Genomic DNA, 17,507 nt, shown 5'->3' with positions numbered 1-17,507 from the left:
AATGAACCCCACAAGTGAAAGATCAGAAAAGAATTGACAAAGTTTGAGCATCTGAATATCTGTCCCCAAGGTGCATTTACCTTCAGAGCATGATAGGTAACCTACTTTTGTAACAAGCTGTGGCCTTGATTTTCTTCTGGTGAAAGGATCAGCTTTAGCATTCATCAATTCTTTGATTTCTTCAGCCATTGCTTTCTCTGCTTCTTGAATATTACGTGCTCTATTCCTCTGATTTATATAACTGAATAACATGTGAGGTGCAATGAAGGGTTACAATTTCTGTATTTTTAACACTAATAGTCAATGTTGTCTTTGCAGCAATGTAAAGACCAGTTTTTAAGTTTTCTTATTTGTAATGTTGCAATCTTACTTTCTTAGGGGAAGTAGGGGATGCACACAGTGTATGGAAGTAGGGGATGCACACAGTGTATGGAAGTAGGGGATGCACACAGTGTATGGAAGTAGGGGATGCACACAGTGTATGGAAGTAGGGGATGCACACAGTGTATGGAAGTAGGGGATGCACACAGTGTATGGAAGTAGGGGATGCACACAGTGTATGGAAGTAGGGGATGCACACAGTGTATGGAGCGTAATGTAAATCCCAGTTTGCCATGAAAAATAATCAAGTCCTTAGCTGCTAACAGTAATAGCATAACATTTAATCCAAGGTATCAATGATAAATAACTTTCTTGGTGGTATTCAGTAACAAGTTAAAGTTACAGAACTGGATGCCTTTTGCAGACAGAGATGATGAATATTAAAATTTCAATAGATTTGTAGTTGGTATCCTAGGAGTCCGTAAGCCATTATGCCCTTTGTGTCTTGTTATGTCCTGCAGTATGTTGTCCCCCTAACCTGATTAAATAGCTTTTTCCCAGAACTCATTATGTTTAAAAGAAAATATCTTTAAACTGATACAATGTATAAAGACATTGTGTTGTATGTGTTTTAGCGATAGAAAACCCCTATTAAACCACCTTATATGCCACAGATTTAAAGTTTTTGAAGCATATGAATAGACTGCCCTGCATCATTTTACAACCTCTTTTTGATAGTCTTCATTCAACACTCAGACATTCTAATACATCTTTGTCATTTATATATGATGTACTATTACCTAATGTTGTATGGTACAAAATTTGACTAACCTAATGGCACTGATGTTTTTGGTTCTCTGTTTATCCAGCTCTTCTGCCCTTTCTTCTAACTCTTCTAATTCTTTGGCATATTTCTGTGCGACTTCACTTTCACCTTTTTGTTCTGCTTCATCCTTCAATATCACAAAAATAGAAATAAATATGATAAACATACAATTGTTCACAGTCAAGCTGAAAGACCTGTATAATATTTGTTGTTCTTATCGATAATCAAAATGATGTATGTCCCAACAAATTACAGTATTGGGTGATACACAAGAATGTACAAATCTTGCCTTGCATTCACTTTATTATTAAATGAAGTTGTGCTTCTGTGAACCTGTTTGGCTTTTTGGCACATTATATACCAAACATTGCTTCCCTTTGTTTCATTGTACCTTCCCTTAAACGGATATAGTTGAAAAAGTGCCATCAAAAGATCAAGGTATGTATCATATTAATGCTTACCCTCTTCTTGATGAGATCTGTTTTCCTCATGGCATAATTCCTTGGTGTCTTCCTAAACCTCTGTTTTTCTTTTACTATCTGTCAGGAATACATGACGGGGGTAACAGTGTCACTAGTACAACTTCCAAGCAGGGACTTGTGAGACTTATGATCTCATAAAAACTCCATAAATTTCATATACATGGAAGTGTATTGTTACAAGCACTGTCATAGTGTCACCATCAAGATAACAACACACTGTCTGGAGAAAACCTATCAGGTATAGAATTACCTCCTACCTTGCACAATTGACACAATCAACACTTGAAAGCGAAAAACTTCTGTTTTACAAAATGTTTAAGTATTTTAGCTTAACCCTTTGAACCCGGCTGGGATATAAATGTCCGATGGCGTCATAGAGTACCAGGGGGTCAGGGTGCAAAGGGTTAAACACGTTTATAAAACAATTCAGCTCCAATAATACTGTTCCCTTTTCCGATAGTTATTAACAAACCATAGTTAGCTTTATCCTAGTGCTATCTGTATAGACATCATATTGCCAAACAGTACAATCAAGTTTCACACCATGTTTGAATCAGAGCTATGTTTATTTCCATCAATGCAAAATATGAATATATATGATAGTGTATTATACTTGGTCAGGCCGAGTTCAAATGAAATCAGTTGAGGTAGGTCTGTTAATGCAAGTTGCAACCAGACATAGCTTGCTCAGAATTATGTAACAAATTGACATGTACATGTTTAGCAAGGTATATTATCAGTTTCAACTTTGAATGAAATTTATCCAGCAGTGTGGATGTTAATTTTATACCTGTTCTATATCTTCTTCTTTAAAATTATATTTCAAGGCATTTTGAAGCTCCCTGTATTTACCATCAATTTCATCCCTTGTAGGTAACTGAAGCCCACTCAACATCATCTGTAATGAAAAAACAAACAGGTATTTTGTTTCACCATTTCTTTCACTAAGCTCTGTTAATTTTTCAGTATTTTTATATGATATCTGCAAGTACACCTGAAGGACACACTTCACAAATTCTTCATTGAGAATGTCTGGTTTGGCATTAGTTGTTCTCTGCTAAAGTGATTAGGTCTGCACAGCATGGAACATAGTTTTTTTTCTCCTGTGAGTTCTTTATGGTGGATACACCACCTAAAATATGTCACATCAGAGATTGAATAGTCCTATAGGCTTATACTAAAACTTATAAATCCAATCTTGTACATAACTTGTTGATATGTGAGCTGCAACTCTATTATTCAAGATTGATTTAAGGTATGGCCAGTCAAAACTGATATTGTTCCTTGGATTCTGATGGCAAAGCAGTAGAGAGAAACAAACAAATATTGTTTTCAAATAATCTATTCACTTTTAACAAAGCAAAATTAGAGTTGCTAGTGAAGTTTTTGATTCAGAGCCATAAGCAGCTGCAAATTTTGATATTTTTTCAGTGTTTTAAATCAAAGTCCATTGTTTTCTGTGGTAGAAATGGACCTGTCCAGTGGAAATGGGGTGAAAGGTTGAGTATTCAGAATTGAGAAGTACAACATCATTGTAGTGCCATCTAAGTGATTTCATAAAGTAACTAGCGGAGGTATTTCTATTTTGTAAAGCAAAACTTTCCTGCTGCAATCAGATTATCTGGGTAATGAGTATTCATGAGAAATTAAGCTAAACTATTCATTGAAATCAAAAATGCTGAAATTGACAACATCAAGGAGTTCTCTGTATGTCTTTCCATTGCTAGATCCGTTAACAGTGAAACACTTTCACTTGCTCTTTTCCAGAATTGACAATCAGTCTACAAGGTGGTTGTGGAACCTTTCCTTCAAACGTACCTGACAGAAATGTGTGCAAATAAATATCATAGTGGTAAGTACATGTATGTAGATGCCCAATGGTCTTCCTCAACCAAACACTAAACCCATTTGACAATTCCCCTATTCTACGTCACATCTCAACAATATAAACAATGCTTATAAACCAGCTGTTCATGATATATTCGATGTAATTAACACTTCAAATTGTAGGAATGGAAGTATGAGCTTGTCTGAGGTTTCAGTGAGTATACTTTATGCAAAACTATTAACAGCTATACAGACAAAAATTACCTCTTCTTTCCACTTAAAAAATTCAGATTCTGAGATATCTTGGTTGGAGACAAATTCCAATCTGAATACTCGTTCTTGTATTCCATGCCTGACGATGAAAATATAAACCATATCAGCTCATCTGCATTGTAGTATACATGCAATATAAACAATAATCTTCCAAAATGAATATTAATGATATTGTCAACTTCATCAGCCAAGGTAGAGAGTCATGCTACACCATCTTCAATACTAGACAATTCACAATTGATATCTTGATTTGTTTTACTTTCCCTTAAATATCTTCAAAAACATTTCAAATGCCAGCCCTCTATATGAAAAAAATCTTGTCAATGCAATGGAATGACACTGGGCTTCTATTTTTGATCACAATTTGCTGATGTGATCTGAACTGTCTCTATAAAAAAACTTATATCAAACTAGTCAGTATTTTAAACAGAACCTGGGTAATATTAGGGGTTAAGTTTTGAATATATTTTTAGCATAAGTCAAACTACATATGTGGATAGTTTTGTAACACTGACAACTGACAATTCAGAAAAGTACACATGGAAACATAGTCAGAAACATCAAACTGGAAGCCATAATTTGGTCATTTCTTACAAGGGCAGGTTTTTTAATCAGCTTTTATAACTCTGAGCAAATTGAATAACTATGCATAAATTTCAAAGGAAGACACAGGGCTAAAATCACATAATCAGTCAATGTCAACAACCACTCATGCCAGAACCACAGATTGAAGACTGCTCCTTTAAAAGAAAGTTTTTGATCAAGATTCATAAAGATATTTTAGAAATAATAATATTGCTAATTTTGTTTTTATTTACACAAAACTGACTTTTCTTGTCAATTACTAGTAAAAATTTAACTGGGATAACAAACAATGGTATTTGAAATTGAATTTCAAGCAGTGATTATTGGTATGGAGGTTCTATACAAATATAGTGCATTCATTTTTGCCAGATATCAACAAACATAAAAGGGACTCATATTACTCAGTATAACAATTCACTATTCTAAAATGTTGATATCACTCATTTCATTCAAATTTTAATAGAATGTAAAAACACTTGTAACATTTCAACTTAATACAGTGTTCACTTTCTTATTTTGCCTAAAATAACAAAAGTGATAAAATTAACTGATCAAAGTAAGACTCATGGTCCCAGTGTGATGTTGTTGTAATGATGACAAAGATAAACAATGCAACCAACGAGATATTTTTGAACTTAACCAGTCCATGGCATCTAAAATCAAATATAACGGAAACATATATATCTTGACTTTTATCACTTAAAATAAGAAAGTTTTGTGCAAATTTCATCATCATTTGCACATTACAGCTGTTGGGAGATTATAGCAAGAAACTGTAGTTGATACATTGAAAAGAAATATTGAAAAAAACATTGTCATCAGTTGCAGTTTCTGTCCCTGTGTACAAGGTCTGCTTGTTGTTTTTCCAGAATTTGTTTAATTATTAGTATGGCCATTTGATAACTTAACAATGATATTCATTCATTTATTATATTGAATTACCTTACAAACTGTGGAACCTGAAAGTGTAACCAAAATATTTTAAGATCATACCCCAATACCTAGAACAAACCCTTCAAATCTCTCCTCTACTATCCACAAGCTTTCAAACCCCCCTTGAATCCCCCAGTAAAGTTTGCGACTACTCAGCCACAAGATAAATACATACCTACAAAGACACAAACTCACCTAAGTCTCAGACCTTTGTTGGTCTTCGTACTTCCAAGGCTGTAAATTTTGGCAGTTTCTACAACATCTGTGATTTCCCCCACCTTGTAATTTGAAAAACACAACAAGTGTAAAATGGGAATCTACAACAAACTATAATGAATTTTAATGTTTATTTGTAAATGTTCATAGCATTCGTCACTAAAATTGACCAGGTAACAGAGTATAGACAATATGTACATAGAAGTCAACAATCAAAGCACACAGCACAAATGATACTCATGTTCATGAAAGGAAGATAGTAAGGCTAGTCAGAAACTAAAATGTCAGGTGTCACGTGTCAAATATACACTTTGTATACAAACATATATGCCAATCAAGTCAGAAGAATTTGACTGATATGGGCAGATGATGTAAATGCCAACACACTCAATATCATTAAACCATTTGACTGGAAGCCTCTGACTTTTGATCTTAAACAGTGTTCTCCCTGAATAAGGTAACAGGGGCGTGGCGTCCTCTTGTAAATTCCGAGCGCCCCCTTGCCAGAAATGAAAAAGATTTATTTTTTGAAACATAAAACAATAAAATGTACGGGAAAAAAAGTTGACAGTGATTTACAAGCAAAATGCGAGCGTGAGCGTCGATCCTGCAGACTGCAAACGTAATTCTCATCGATCTTGCAAATCTCGCGAGTTTGTGATGTCATCCGAGATCATAAGCCCATGTGCAACTCATCGTAGGCAGCCATATTTGCATGGCTCAGTCTGTAACGTTACGTTAGCCACGGTCCCTCCATTGGGACCGTGCATTAGGTAACCGACTTAGCTGAGTAAACATGGCAAGGAGCTTGAGGGTAACCAAGGACAGCAGAGTACACTGAAGTTTTTATGGGAGGTTAGAATTTTGTTTGTGTATTCCTTCCCAAAGCAAAATAACCTAATGTTAGGCTCGGTCGGACGTGTATGAGGATGAGAACACGTGAGTGTTATGGTGATAATTTTGACATCGATGAATAAATGTATGTCTCTAGACTCGCTATGTTTTCGTTTTCAAATGTAATCTTCATTGAAATCCGTGAACTGTAATAAAAGTTATGGAACACTGTTTCAGATCTCTTTTCCTTTGAGTTTTTTATACGAAAAAAATATGCCCCCCAAGCCTGAGTTTTATGGTCACCATGATAATTTTGACATCGATGAATAAATGTATGTCTCTCGCTATGTTTTCGTTTTCAAAAAATGTAATCTTCATAATTGAAATCAGTGAACTGTAATAAAAGTTATGAAACACTGTCTCAGATCTCCTTTCCTTAGAGTTTTTATACGAAAAAAATACTCCCCAAGTGCCACCAAATAACACCATTTTAATCTCTGTTTTTCAAAAGCTCCAAAGGCAGGAGGGGGGACACCCCCCTCCTGACCTCCCCCCGCGACCGCTAAAGCGGTCGCTTGTGGTGCTTCGCACCACGTCTTCACCCTCTTATAAAAAAATCCTGGGGAGAACACTGTTAAATCTATATATATCATTGATATACCATGTGTACTTTTGGAGTACACTTCATATTTAGGGTGTGACTCCAACTTTGTACCTCATTACAGTAGTGTTTGGATACAAGTGAAAATGGGATCAGGAATAGAGTCGGTTGGACAATGGTAACAATAATAAAAGAAAAATACCGGAGCCAGTACATCCTGTAGATACTGAAACTTTTTCAGACAAATATTGAAACACACCACAGGTCGAGTAGGCATTATTTGTGATGATTTTTCCTATTATTATCATAACAAATGATTATGAATATTGATAGATTATTAATATGAATGTTACAGAATATTAAAACTTTCTTTAAAAACAATGTCGTCTACTTTTTGTGAATACCGTCTGGAAACCCAATTGTTGTGATAATTGTGATTATTAATAAATTACGATTATGATTATTAAAATCATATTTTACACATTGTAATCTGCATATGTGAACAACCCTCTGGAAACCCTTATATAGTTTCACAATCTATGCCAAAATATACAAGTGACACCATTGCCCCGGTTCAGTCTACGGCAAGAGTTACCATTGCCAAGGTTCAGTCTACGGCGAGAGTTACTACACAGTGGATATATAAAGAGAAGGTAGCCAGCTCCACTCGACAGTAAACTGACATACCCATGAATTACCTCCGTTTTCTTTACTTCTGCATGTTGATTCTCAAAATTTCTCCCGGTGTTGGCAAGTCCATAAATCAGCCATCAAATATACCCAGTTTTGACCACTTAGACGGAAAATTTGTGAAGTTTGGGGCTGCGAGAAGGTATATATCGCCAAAAAATGATGCAGTCCTCGCGGAATCGACAGCATCCGGGATCTTTTAGGGCTGTTTGCGGAATTTGAATGTAGCCGCCAAGCGGAAGCGAGGCCATGATTTAACATTATTAGATATGCTGACATAATTGATCGTACGGCCAATGAACGCTCGTGACCTTTTTTACACTTGAAAATTACACTTACACTATACGATTACCTCCACGGTCCAAGCCGTGTATGTGTGGTCACAAACGGGTGATGGGTTGATGCGTTTTTTTATGATGGATAGACCTTGTGAAAATATGTCAAGTTCTGCGACTTGGCGAGGAGACCTTAAAACAGCGTACATACGTACAAACACGAAGTAACCTTCCAATTGAACTTGTGATTTTCAGAGATTTACAGCGAAAATACAGGCAGCGGCGTAGATTCTCGTCTATTTTGCCGCCCAACAAAATAAACGCAGTCACTGACGGGTTTTACAGACAAAGCACAGACAGTGTACCTTGAAATCTTTTTATTGAAAAGGCGTATGCGTGCTGGCATTACCAGGACCTCTTACTTTTTCATGAATATGTTAGACAAATATATCCATGTATTGAAAAAATACTGAGAAAAAGTTAAATTTTAATAATATTATCAATAGTTTTACAGAGCTTCCGTTAACAAAAAATCCTCCGTATTTCACGCATAATTATTTTGAAGTACGCTTTGACATCTACGTAAAAAAGCACAGTCTCCATAACAAAGACATGAGCACACGTAGTGAAGTTTATCCAGGACTAAAAATAAATTGTTTGCTAATAAAAATGTTCATAATTTTGCAAAATTTTGTCCTACATCCTGTCAATCACGTTTTCCTTCAAGGCTGTACCAATAAAAATGTAACATGTTCAATAGAGTTCGTCGTTATTTCAAAAAAATGTTCTTTTTCCACTGCGCCCAATGCATACTTGTAAACCCTGAAGATCTCCGAGTCGAATATCAACAATTTAAGCTAATATTTTGCTACGCGGACTTAGAAATAATAGTTTTATACCGGTGTGCAAACTTATTCCAGAATATTGCAAAATTGGCCATAATTGCAGCCGTGATTCCAGTCTCATCTGTCCCGTGTGAGCGCGTGGGTCCAGTACCCAAAACAGGATAACAACATTGAAACGTAGTTGTCTGAGTACGACGATGTCATAAATGATCTGATGGTGATAACCATGGAAGGCCCGAGACTTAGTGAATTTGACTTCAGTGCAGCGATGATAGTTCAGGCAGCAAAGGCAATAGTGGGAAGTTGTAGTCTAAAAATTAGTAAGAAATGAATACTGTCGACAGAAAATAGAACAGATTGTAAAACTCATCAAAGACAAAACATTGTCATCAACTTTTGAACCGGTTTTCAATATCGCGTATACAGCTATTGTATGTAGGTAATTACATGTAGTCACGTTGTATGCATTTTTGGTACATTTTATGCAAATAGAAAAACCATTTGCGAACAGCCTTACGCAGATTTGAAAATCCTCACGGACGCTCTGCAGTTTTATCACACTCAGAAACTGAAGTGAGGACTTTCTGTCTTTGGGAAAAACAATTGACGCTAAACACGGATGCAGTAGCTAGGGTCTATGAAAAAAACACACTAAAATTTTGAAACGGGAACGGGCAAGAAAATGTCAGCAAGTTTGTAAGCCTGCAAGTTTAAGTCATGTTCCTTGCTATTCAAGGTGTTTGTGGGTACGATGTGCACATGGCGGAGGTTCTTCAGGAATAGGTGGAAACCTAGCTGTGATATCGCAGCGGTATACGGTACTTGTGGCGTCTATCGAATGCACTCAAATCAAGGGTCACCGCCAAGTGCACAGTGCAATATCACAGCCAGTGGAAACCATTCATCGCTACGGATTAGTCGCTGATGTGTTTGGCGGAGGAGGGGCAGAGGAGTTGGTCACAGTCGATGATGATGTGCTCACTGTCGTCGGCCGGGAATTTCATGTGGACGTTTGTAATGGACGTACAGTGATGACGGTGTCATCGAATATGGATAAGCTGTATAATGCTGGCAAACACGATCGCAGCAATCTATATTGAGCTGCCTGCTGCGGTGTTTGTTCAGTTGATGCATGATGCTGTCCCGGTTTCACTGAATCTACCACCTCCATTGATCGCATACCTAGCAAGCTGCTTTAGAGCAACCTTACAACTGCTTTAAGTTCAAAAAATACATCGTCCACTCGAGAAACGAAACTCATTCCACGTTTTGATGTTGATCAGATACATGTACATTCAGGTCAACTGATGAGAGGTCTAATCAAAGGTCACGAGCGTTCATTGGCCATAAGATAAATTATGTCAGCATATCTAATAACGTTAAATCATGGCTCCGCCCTCGCTCCCGCTTGGCGGCTACATTCAAATTCCGCAAACGGCCCTAAAAGATCCTGGATGCTATCGATTCCGCGAGGACTGCATCATTTTTTGGCGATATATACCTTCTCGCAGCCCCAAACTTCACAAATTTTCCGTCTAAGTGGTCAAAACTGGGTATATTTGATGGCTGATTTATAGACTTGCCAACACCGGGAGAAATTTTGAGAATCAACATGCAGAAGTAAAGAAAACGGAGGTAATTCATGGGTATGTCAGTTTACTGTCGAGTGGAGCTGGCTACCTTCTCTTTATATATCCACTGTGTAGTAACTCTCGCCGTAGACTGAACCTTGGCAATGGTAACTCTTGCCGTAGACTGAACCGGGGCAATGGTGTCACTTGCATATTTTGGCATAGATTGTGAAACTATATAGGGGTTTCCAGAGGGTTGTTCACATATGCAGATTACAATGTGTAAAATATGATTTTAATAATCATAGTCGTAATTTATTAATAATCATAATTATCACAACAATGGGGTTTCCAGACGGTATTCACAAAAAGTAGACAACATTGTTTTTAAAGAAAGTTTTAATATTCTGTAACATTCATATTAATAATCTATCAATATTCATAATCATTTGTTATGATAATAATAGGAAAAATCATCACAAACAATGCCTACTCGACCTGTGAACACGCAATGAGTTTACATGAAATGAATATACAAATCTTACCCTATAGACAGGCCTTCCATCATTTGTGCCAATACCAATCCTGACATAGCAACCTTTCACTGTTTGTGTAAAAAACGGCATGTGTACCCACCTGTGGCAAAAAAGAGTTAGTGCTTTTAATGTACTGACTAAATGTGCACTCACTGAAACTGATACAGAACAGAAAATCAATTGTCTGAATGAGTGATGTGAAAAATTGATCATATCAACCGCTGCATTGAGTTGTTATCAAAGCAACACACTTTGTAGACTTCATAAAATAATACACATTACAGGGCACAGACAAAAGTTATAAATACGACAGCTCAAATCTATTCCCTTTAAAACCAATCAATAGTTGGCTACACATGAATGAGTTCCCCTAATGAGTACATCTGCATCTACTGAGAATCACTATTCAAGAAAAATCACATACCAAAATGAGGAACACTGTTGTTAGACTAAAGTCTAACCCTGCTGGTGATATATGCTACATAATCAATCAATGGTTTAATCCTTTTCCTGCCAAGCCACCTTGCCCACCATCCTGCCAAGTCAGAAGAAAACTGCCCCATAATATGTGCCTGCAAAAGATTGGCTCTCCTGCACGTTATCCTGCCAGGCATTTTGGCAGAAACCGCCCATTTTCAGGGTAGTTTTAACCATACTTATATGTGTTAGACTTCGATAATTTCTACATGCCCGTATACAGGGGAAGGTGCTCAAGGGTTACTGCAGAAAAAAATTGAGGTCACCGGCTTTGTTTGCCCCAGGGGGTGCGTCATTTTATTGCTGTTTCTTGCTTACTTTTTCAGAAGTAAGCTCCTTCAGTATTGCGCACGTCTGCTCGGCACAAACATCATCTCGCTCGTCGGTTAGTCAGAGACTCAGGGGGTCGTGCTAGGGGTGCGGCAGCATCAGCAAACCTATCCTGTTTCCGCAGGGTAGGGTCAATTGAATACGTACCTTCAACGACTTGGCAGTTTAGCACAAAAACTATGTTTTTGCCGTTGTACTAACTACATGGCTGAGCTATTGAAGCACAGCTTCCATGTAGTTTAGCCAGTTCGTTTTGGAGTTAGCTTAGGAGTGTTACCGTTCATTACCGACTTAATTGAGCGGTCCTCAGTTAGGTACGGGTTTGTACCATCTTGGCTTTGGCTGCAGCTAACGAGTGATAACCAGTCACTACACCCAAGTTGTCAGTCTCACTTTTGCGATGCACAAGTACAACGCAATATGCTTCCATTGTTCTAGCCATCGCCGTCTCCCATGTCAGGTGGCCATTGTACAGCTGGTTTACATAACAAAAGTAGTCCCTGCTCAGTACAGGCGGGAACCCCGTACCATTGACCTCATGTCCCTTCTAGAATTCTCTGTACGCTAAAGTGTACGTAGCAACCAAGTCCTCGGGAACAGGTTACGTTTGCCTGCAAACCACAGCCAATACTGCGAACAATGGAATAAGTAAATAATCCAAAACCACGTCCGCTGAATGGCACGGCCAAGCCAGTGAGGGACGTTGCCTGGCTTGAACTTGCAGAGCTGAAGCCCAGCTTAATACATCAGACACCAGTCTATAATGGTATTGCCAAGTCATTCATATCCGTTCCATCGGAGGAACAAGTTCCATAAAAAATAGTGACAACATCACTGTTCGCTCCCATATAGTTATCAAAACAAGTCAACAATTGTATGAAACATGGACATACATATATAGACAGACTGACATACACAGACTGGCACAGAGTGATGACATTGACCCCACGTGTGCCTTGGCCCATGGAGAGTGATAAAGATATAACAAACAGCTGAATGTAATGATAAAATAGTTAAGTATAGGCCTATACAGGCACTGAGAGTGAATATGTTACAGCAATTTGATTAGTTTCTTTTCCTTTTCTACTTCTGTGATAATATTTAAGACAATCAATCTGCAAGGCAGTTTATGTATTGACAAATATGTTATCTTTTACAAGCACACAGTAAACTGTTCTTGATTTTTCATTTACAATATTTGACATAGACTGAAATACATAACATGCAACCAATGTTTACACTTTGCCCATACACCAGATACATGGAGAAATTTCAACATACAATCATCAACTCAGAAACCCTACAGGAAAAAGTAAACATTGTTTTCTTCCAGAACAGCTGGTACATCCACATCTGGAACAACTTACAAACTTAACCAATTACACAAGGATGATGACACAAGAGATAAAGTTAAACTGTGGTGAACTTGACTATTCCTTTCAAATCCTTACCTAACTTGACATCTTAAACTAAAATACACTGCATGGTTAATTGTGCACAAAAATACATCGGGGTGGACCATTTGATAAGGGAAGGTGTCTGGAAGATCGATGAGGTACATTATCTTTTTTATCCGATCCATTGTACATTCTTTTTTCCCCACTCTCCCACCTTTTCTTTTTGTCAAACCTTCTCTGGCTGAATTTTTTATCGGCATTTGTTTGGAATTTTTTCAAAATCTGCCAGGATTCTTTTACTGCATTTCAACACCAAATACAGTTTACCATATCAAATGCTTACTAAATCACCACATTATATACTCTTAGCTCCAGTAGGTATAAAATTACCAAAAAAAATCTTAAAAATACAAAATGAAAGATATCCCAGTAAAATTGAAGTTTCGCAAAGTTGCCCCAAAAATTCAAAATTTCGGATTTCAACTTAATTTCAATATATCTTATTAACAAAAACCCTAAGGACCGGTTTACTTAACCCTTTCAGGCCAGATACCATATATATAGGGGAAATTTGGGTACGTTCCCAGAAAGTCAGGCCTGAAAGGGTTAATATCAAAGCAATAAGACTGGTAAATTTTGAGAAACAAATTTTTTGACCAAAAATGAGAAAAATTGCCCCCCAATCCTAATTTTAAATATATCTATTTAACATAAACCCTAGGAACCTGTACACTAGATATCAAAGCTACCAGATCAGAAGTTTTAGGAGAAAAATTTTTTGACCAAAAAAAGGCAAAAATTGCCCCAAAAATAAAAAAAAATACCGCAATTATACGGTGTCGCTCAAATTTGATCAGAATTGGTACATACCAAAGATCAACAATAAGTGTTATTTCTATCTGTTCAGTGCAGGAAAATTATGCATTGATTTTATGACAATTTCTGCACAGTACAACCAGAAAAACAACAAGAAATACAACCAGAAAAACAACAAGAAATATTTAAACCAGAAAATTAAGAATGACAAAAGTAAATAAGGTCTGAAACTTTAGGTACTGAAGGTCAACTTTAGCAACATGCATAGCAGGAGAATCTTTCTACCATGGATGTACAAAAATAGACATCCATATGGTTTCAGCAGATCTGTTAATATGTCACAGTTCATAAACAATGACAGGAAATGACAAATTAGCTGTTTCAGTTACTGCTCTCACTCCCAAACATAATAGGTACCCTGCATACAAATACGTAAAAGGTCAAAATCCTCTTATTCAGATGTGTGGGCCGATTCAGTTCACTGCCACCACTCCTGCACACTTGCAGTATTTCCTTTTTCTTACCTCATTTGCACATTTTTCACACTGATGTGTTAATTTGAACAAATTTACATCTCAACCCTACATCTACCTGTACACCAAATACTGAGATGGTAGCTTTGGCGGTATGGGAGCAGCGTGCGAAATTAACGTCGGTCCGACGGTCCGAGACCGACAGATTTCTCGTCGGGCCGAAAGTTTTTAGCAACATGTCGGTCCTTATGACCGACTGGAATTTGGAATAGATGATGAAAATTTCTCCGTCAAGACCTGTAACAGATGCAGATAATGACTAACTTTGAATTATATGATTGAGACTTGAATGTCATGCACCTATCAATGTTTTCCACCGTGGGAGTGCGGGGCAACAGGGGATATTGATCGCACTTCGTGTCCTGGTAGTGGGGAATTCGATCTATGGTACGCCAGACGGGGAAGGGGTGACAATGTCGCAACATAGTAATTTCTTGTCTTTCGACGTTTTACATTTACGGAGTCTAATCTCTCCGATCGAGGCGCATAGCACAGTGCAGCTGATTACATTCAGATCAGTATGAATTACGTCCGTGCATGCATATTCTAGCAATGGAATGGATTTATTTTAGTGCAACAATGCGATACAATAACCCTGGAAATTTTAGCATATCTGTGTCATATGATAACAACACCCAGTATCACTAAATTTCACATTTTAAGTGTTCGGAATTTACAATTACACAAATGTACATAATACAGCCCTTCATTTTATCAAACTGACTCCGTTTTCTTTCCTTTGATTTTCAATTGACGCGTTCAAAACATAAACTGTTCATAGAAGAGTTTAAGACAAAAACCTACTAAGAGTACAGTGCTGTTGTCTGAACATATTTGGTTTTGAACATGGAGGTATTTTTTTACCTCCATGGTTTTGAACTACGCCCAATACAAGGATAAGATGTTACACGACAGCCCAATAGTGCTACCTGCAGTCGACAGTCAAGTTCACGTTTCGCTACGTTTGTTTCTGGACCGCTAGAACATCTTGCTTGCTCGTTGGTCTTCAACCAAAGTTCACAAGACTGACTGTTAGCACGATATATCGACGTGATAACAAGTGTACATTTTATAAAATAGAGCGGCCTTATCATAACAGTTTTGTCGAGTTGCACGATCCGTCGTGTTTACTCTCTGAGGCCGAGAGTAGGGCTTCAAATTGTTTCGATGTATACCGTTTTACAACAGGCATGCAAAACTCACCGTCATCCTTGGCTGTACGCCTAAATATCGCAAAAAATTACGTCTTTTAAGATTTTACGGTATCATTAACTGATCGTGTCGCGATCGTTTTCAGCAGTATAGAGTGTCTGTCAAACTTTTCAGAATCTTTTTCAAAGCCGATGAGACGCAGCAACCGCTCAGTCAAAACTTTTCAATCAGAAAATATGCATTCATTTCCGCGAGTGGCAACGTGTGCCATTCATGTTGTCTGCAATTTCTATAATCGAGAAAAAAGTTACGATACTTGTCCTTTTAATTAAAAGTATAACTTCACCTGTTTCTTCATAAATGCAACAGAGGCCACAGTTAAGCACATTTATTTTTTGAAAAATTTTGAAAGTAAGCCATACGTCATATCAAAATACATACCAAGTATTTTCTTCCTTCTTATTTAAAAAGACGTTGCGATCAATGTTTGCATATAAATTATTCACACACTCCCCTTACTCATGGCCGTTTTCAGGGTACCAGGGTATTCACTCACTCCTCCACCACTCATGTTGGCTAATTTCAACAGTGATTTTCAGCTCGCCAACCATTTTCAAATCACAATATCACATGCCCTGGTGTAGTGTACAATTTTACACAGCCATGTAGAGAACATCATCTCCCATAGAATGTCATGAGAGACAAACTGTCTCGCTTTCATCACCTACACGTAGTCAGTGCATGAGCCTGTATTCCCCGGCCCCTTGGTGGTTGACATCACTTTATGGTCCGAAAGTGGGGGATTTGACATGGCTAGAAAAAAGTCAAATTCTCCTGTTAGTCCCATAGTCCCCCCCGGTGGTGGAAAACATTGATAAATGTGCGCGCATGACAGTGAGGAAGATGAGGGCTGTGATCTTTTTCAGATTCCAGATCATGTAGCTGAATGATGCATTAACTTACACTATTCTGCAATCTATGTGAACAATAGTCCTTTTGTATCGATAAAAGGACATGAAAAATTAAATATTACAACATTCAAAAGCATAGTATTAGTCGAGAGAGTGTTGACTTAAATGGTCGTTAACAACTGCCATTATTGAGGACCGGCAGTTTTCTGTAAGGACCTGAAGCTTTGGCTTGGTGCAGGTCCTTATGACCTGAAGCTATTTTCTCTTAATTTCGCACACTGTATGGGAGCCTTTGTGTGTGACGGACATACATCCGCACATACCCACAAATATACAGACACAGACGCCACTCTGACTCATCATATAAGCTCTTTTTGGTATTTATATATAAAACCAAATATGAGCTAAAAATTGCCAGTTTCAACATACCTTCAATACATTATATTGAGATTAATCTTAGATACCTGTATACCAAATACATGTATCAAAGCTATCAAATCAGCAGTTTTTGGATTAAAAAATTTTTTATCAAAAATTGGGAAAATTGCCCCAAAATTACAAATATGACAATATCAATACAATTTGTACAAGCATGACTGAGGTCATTCTGAGGAACATGAATATAAAGTTTCATAGCAATCAGACGAGCGATTTCAGAGAACAAGATTTTTTGACTAAAAACGGAAAAAATACCCTAAAAATACAAACATGCAAATTTCATCCCAATTTTTGCACACATAATTTAGAATACCTAAAGAAATCTGCATACCAAATTTCAACCAAATCTGACAAATGCTTACTGAGTTTTAGCCATTTGCAGGATTTTTCCTTTTTTTCCCCTCATTTGCTTATTTTTGACACTGACATGTTCATTTGAACAAATTCACATCTCCACCCCTAGGTGCACCTGTACACCAAATACTAAGACAGTAGGTGCTACGGTTTAGGAGTTTTTGATGTGGACGGACTAACAGACATACATACATACTTACATACATACACACAGACGCCATTTTGCCACCTTATACGAATACCTCCCATTTGCATATATACATATGCATATATGGGAGCGTAAA

At 37.4% G+C, this 17,507-nt stretch overlaps 1 protein-coding gene across 1 annotated transcript in view; it reads right to left on the bottom strand.

Moving 5' to 3' along the window:
- LOC139150523 (RNA polymerase-associated protein RTF1 homolog) overlaps positions 1 to 17,507 on the bottom strand; it is a 55,231-nt gene that overhangs the window by 4,012 nt on the left and 33,712 nt on the right. The window contains exons 8-14 of the mRNA XM_070722945.1: positions 10,825 to 10,915; positions 5,443 to 5,525; positions 3,721 to 3,808; positions 2,420 to 2,527; positions 1,609 to 1,686; positions 1,153 to 1,274; positions 106 to 241 (exon numbers count right to left, since the gene is read on the bottom strand). Coding sequence (XP_070579046.1) covers positions 106 to 241; positions 1,153 to 1,274; positions 1,609 to 1,686; positions 2,420 to 2,527; positions 3,721 to 3,808; positions 5,443 to 5,525; positions 10,825 to 10,915 — 706 coding nt within the window. The remainder of the gene's footprint in view (positions 1 to 105; positions 242 to 1,152; positions 1,275 to 1,608; positions 1,687 to 2,419; positions 2,528 to 3,720; positions 3,809 to 5,442; positions 5,526 to 10,824; positions 10,916 to 17,507) is intronic.

This window comes from Ptychodera flava, chromosome 14, assembly GCF_041260155.1.
Source record: "Ptychodera flava strain L36383 chromosome 14, AS_Pfla_20210202, whole genome shotgun sequence".
Classification (NCBI taxonomy): domain Eukaryota; kingdom Metazoa; phylum Hemichordata; class Enteropneusta; family Ptychoderidae; genus Ptychodera; species Ptychodera flava.
The sequence above is the reverse complement of the archived record's forward strand: the minus strand, read 5'-3'. Positions and strand labels throughout refer to the sequence as shown.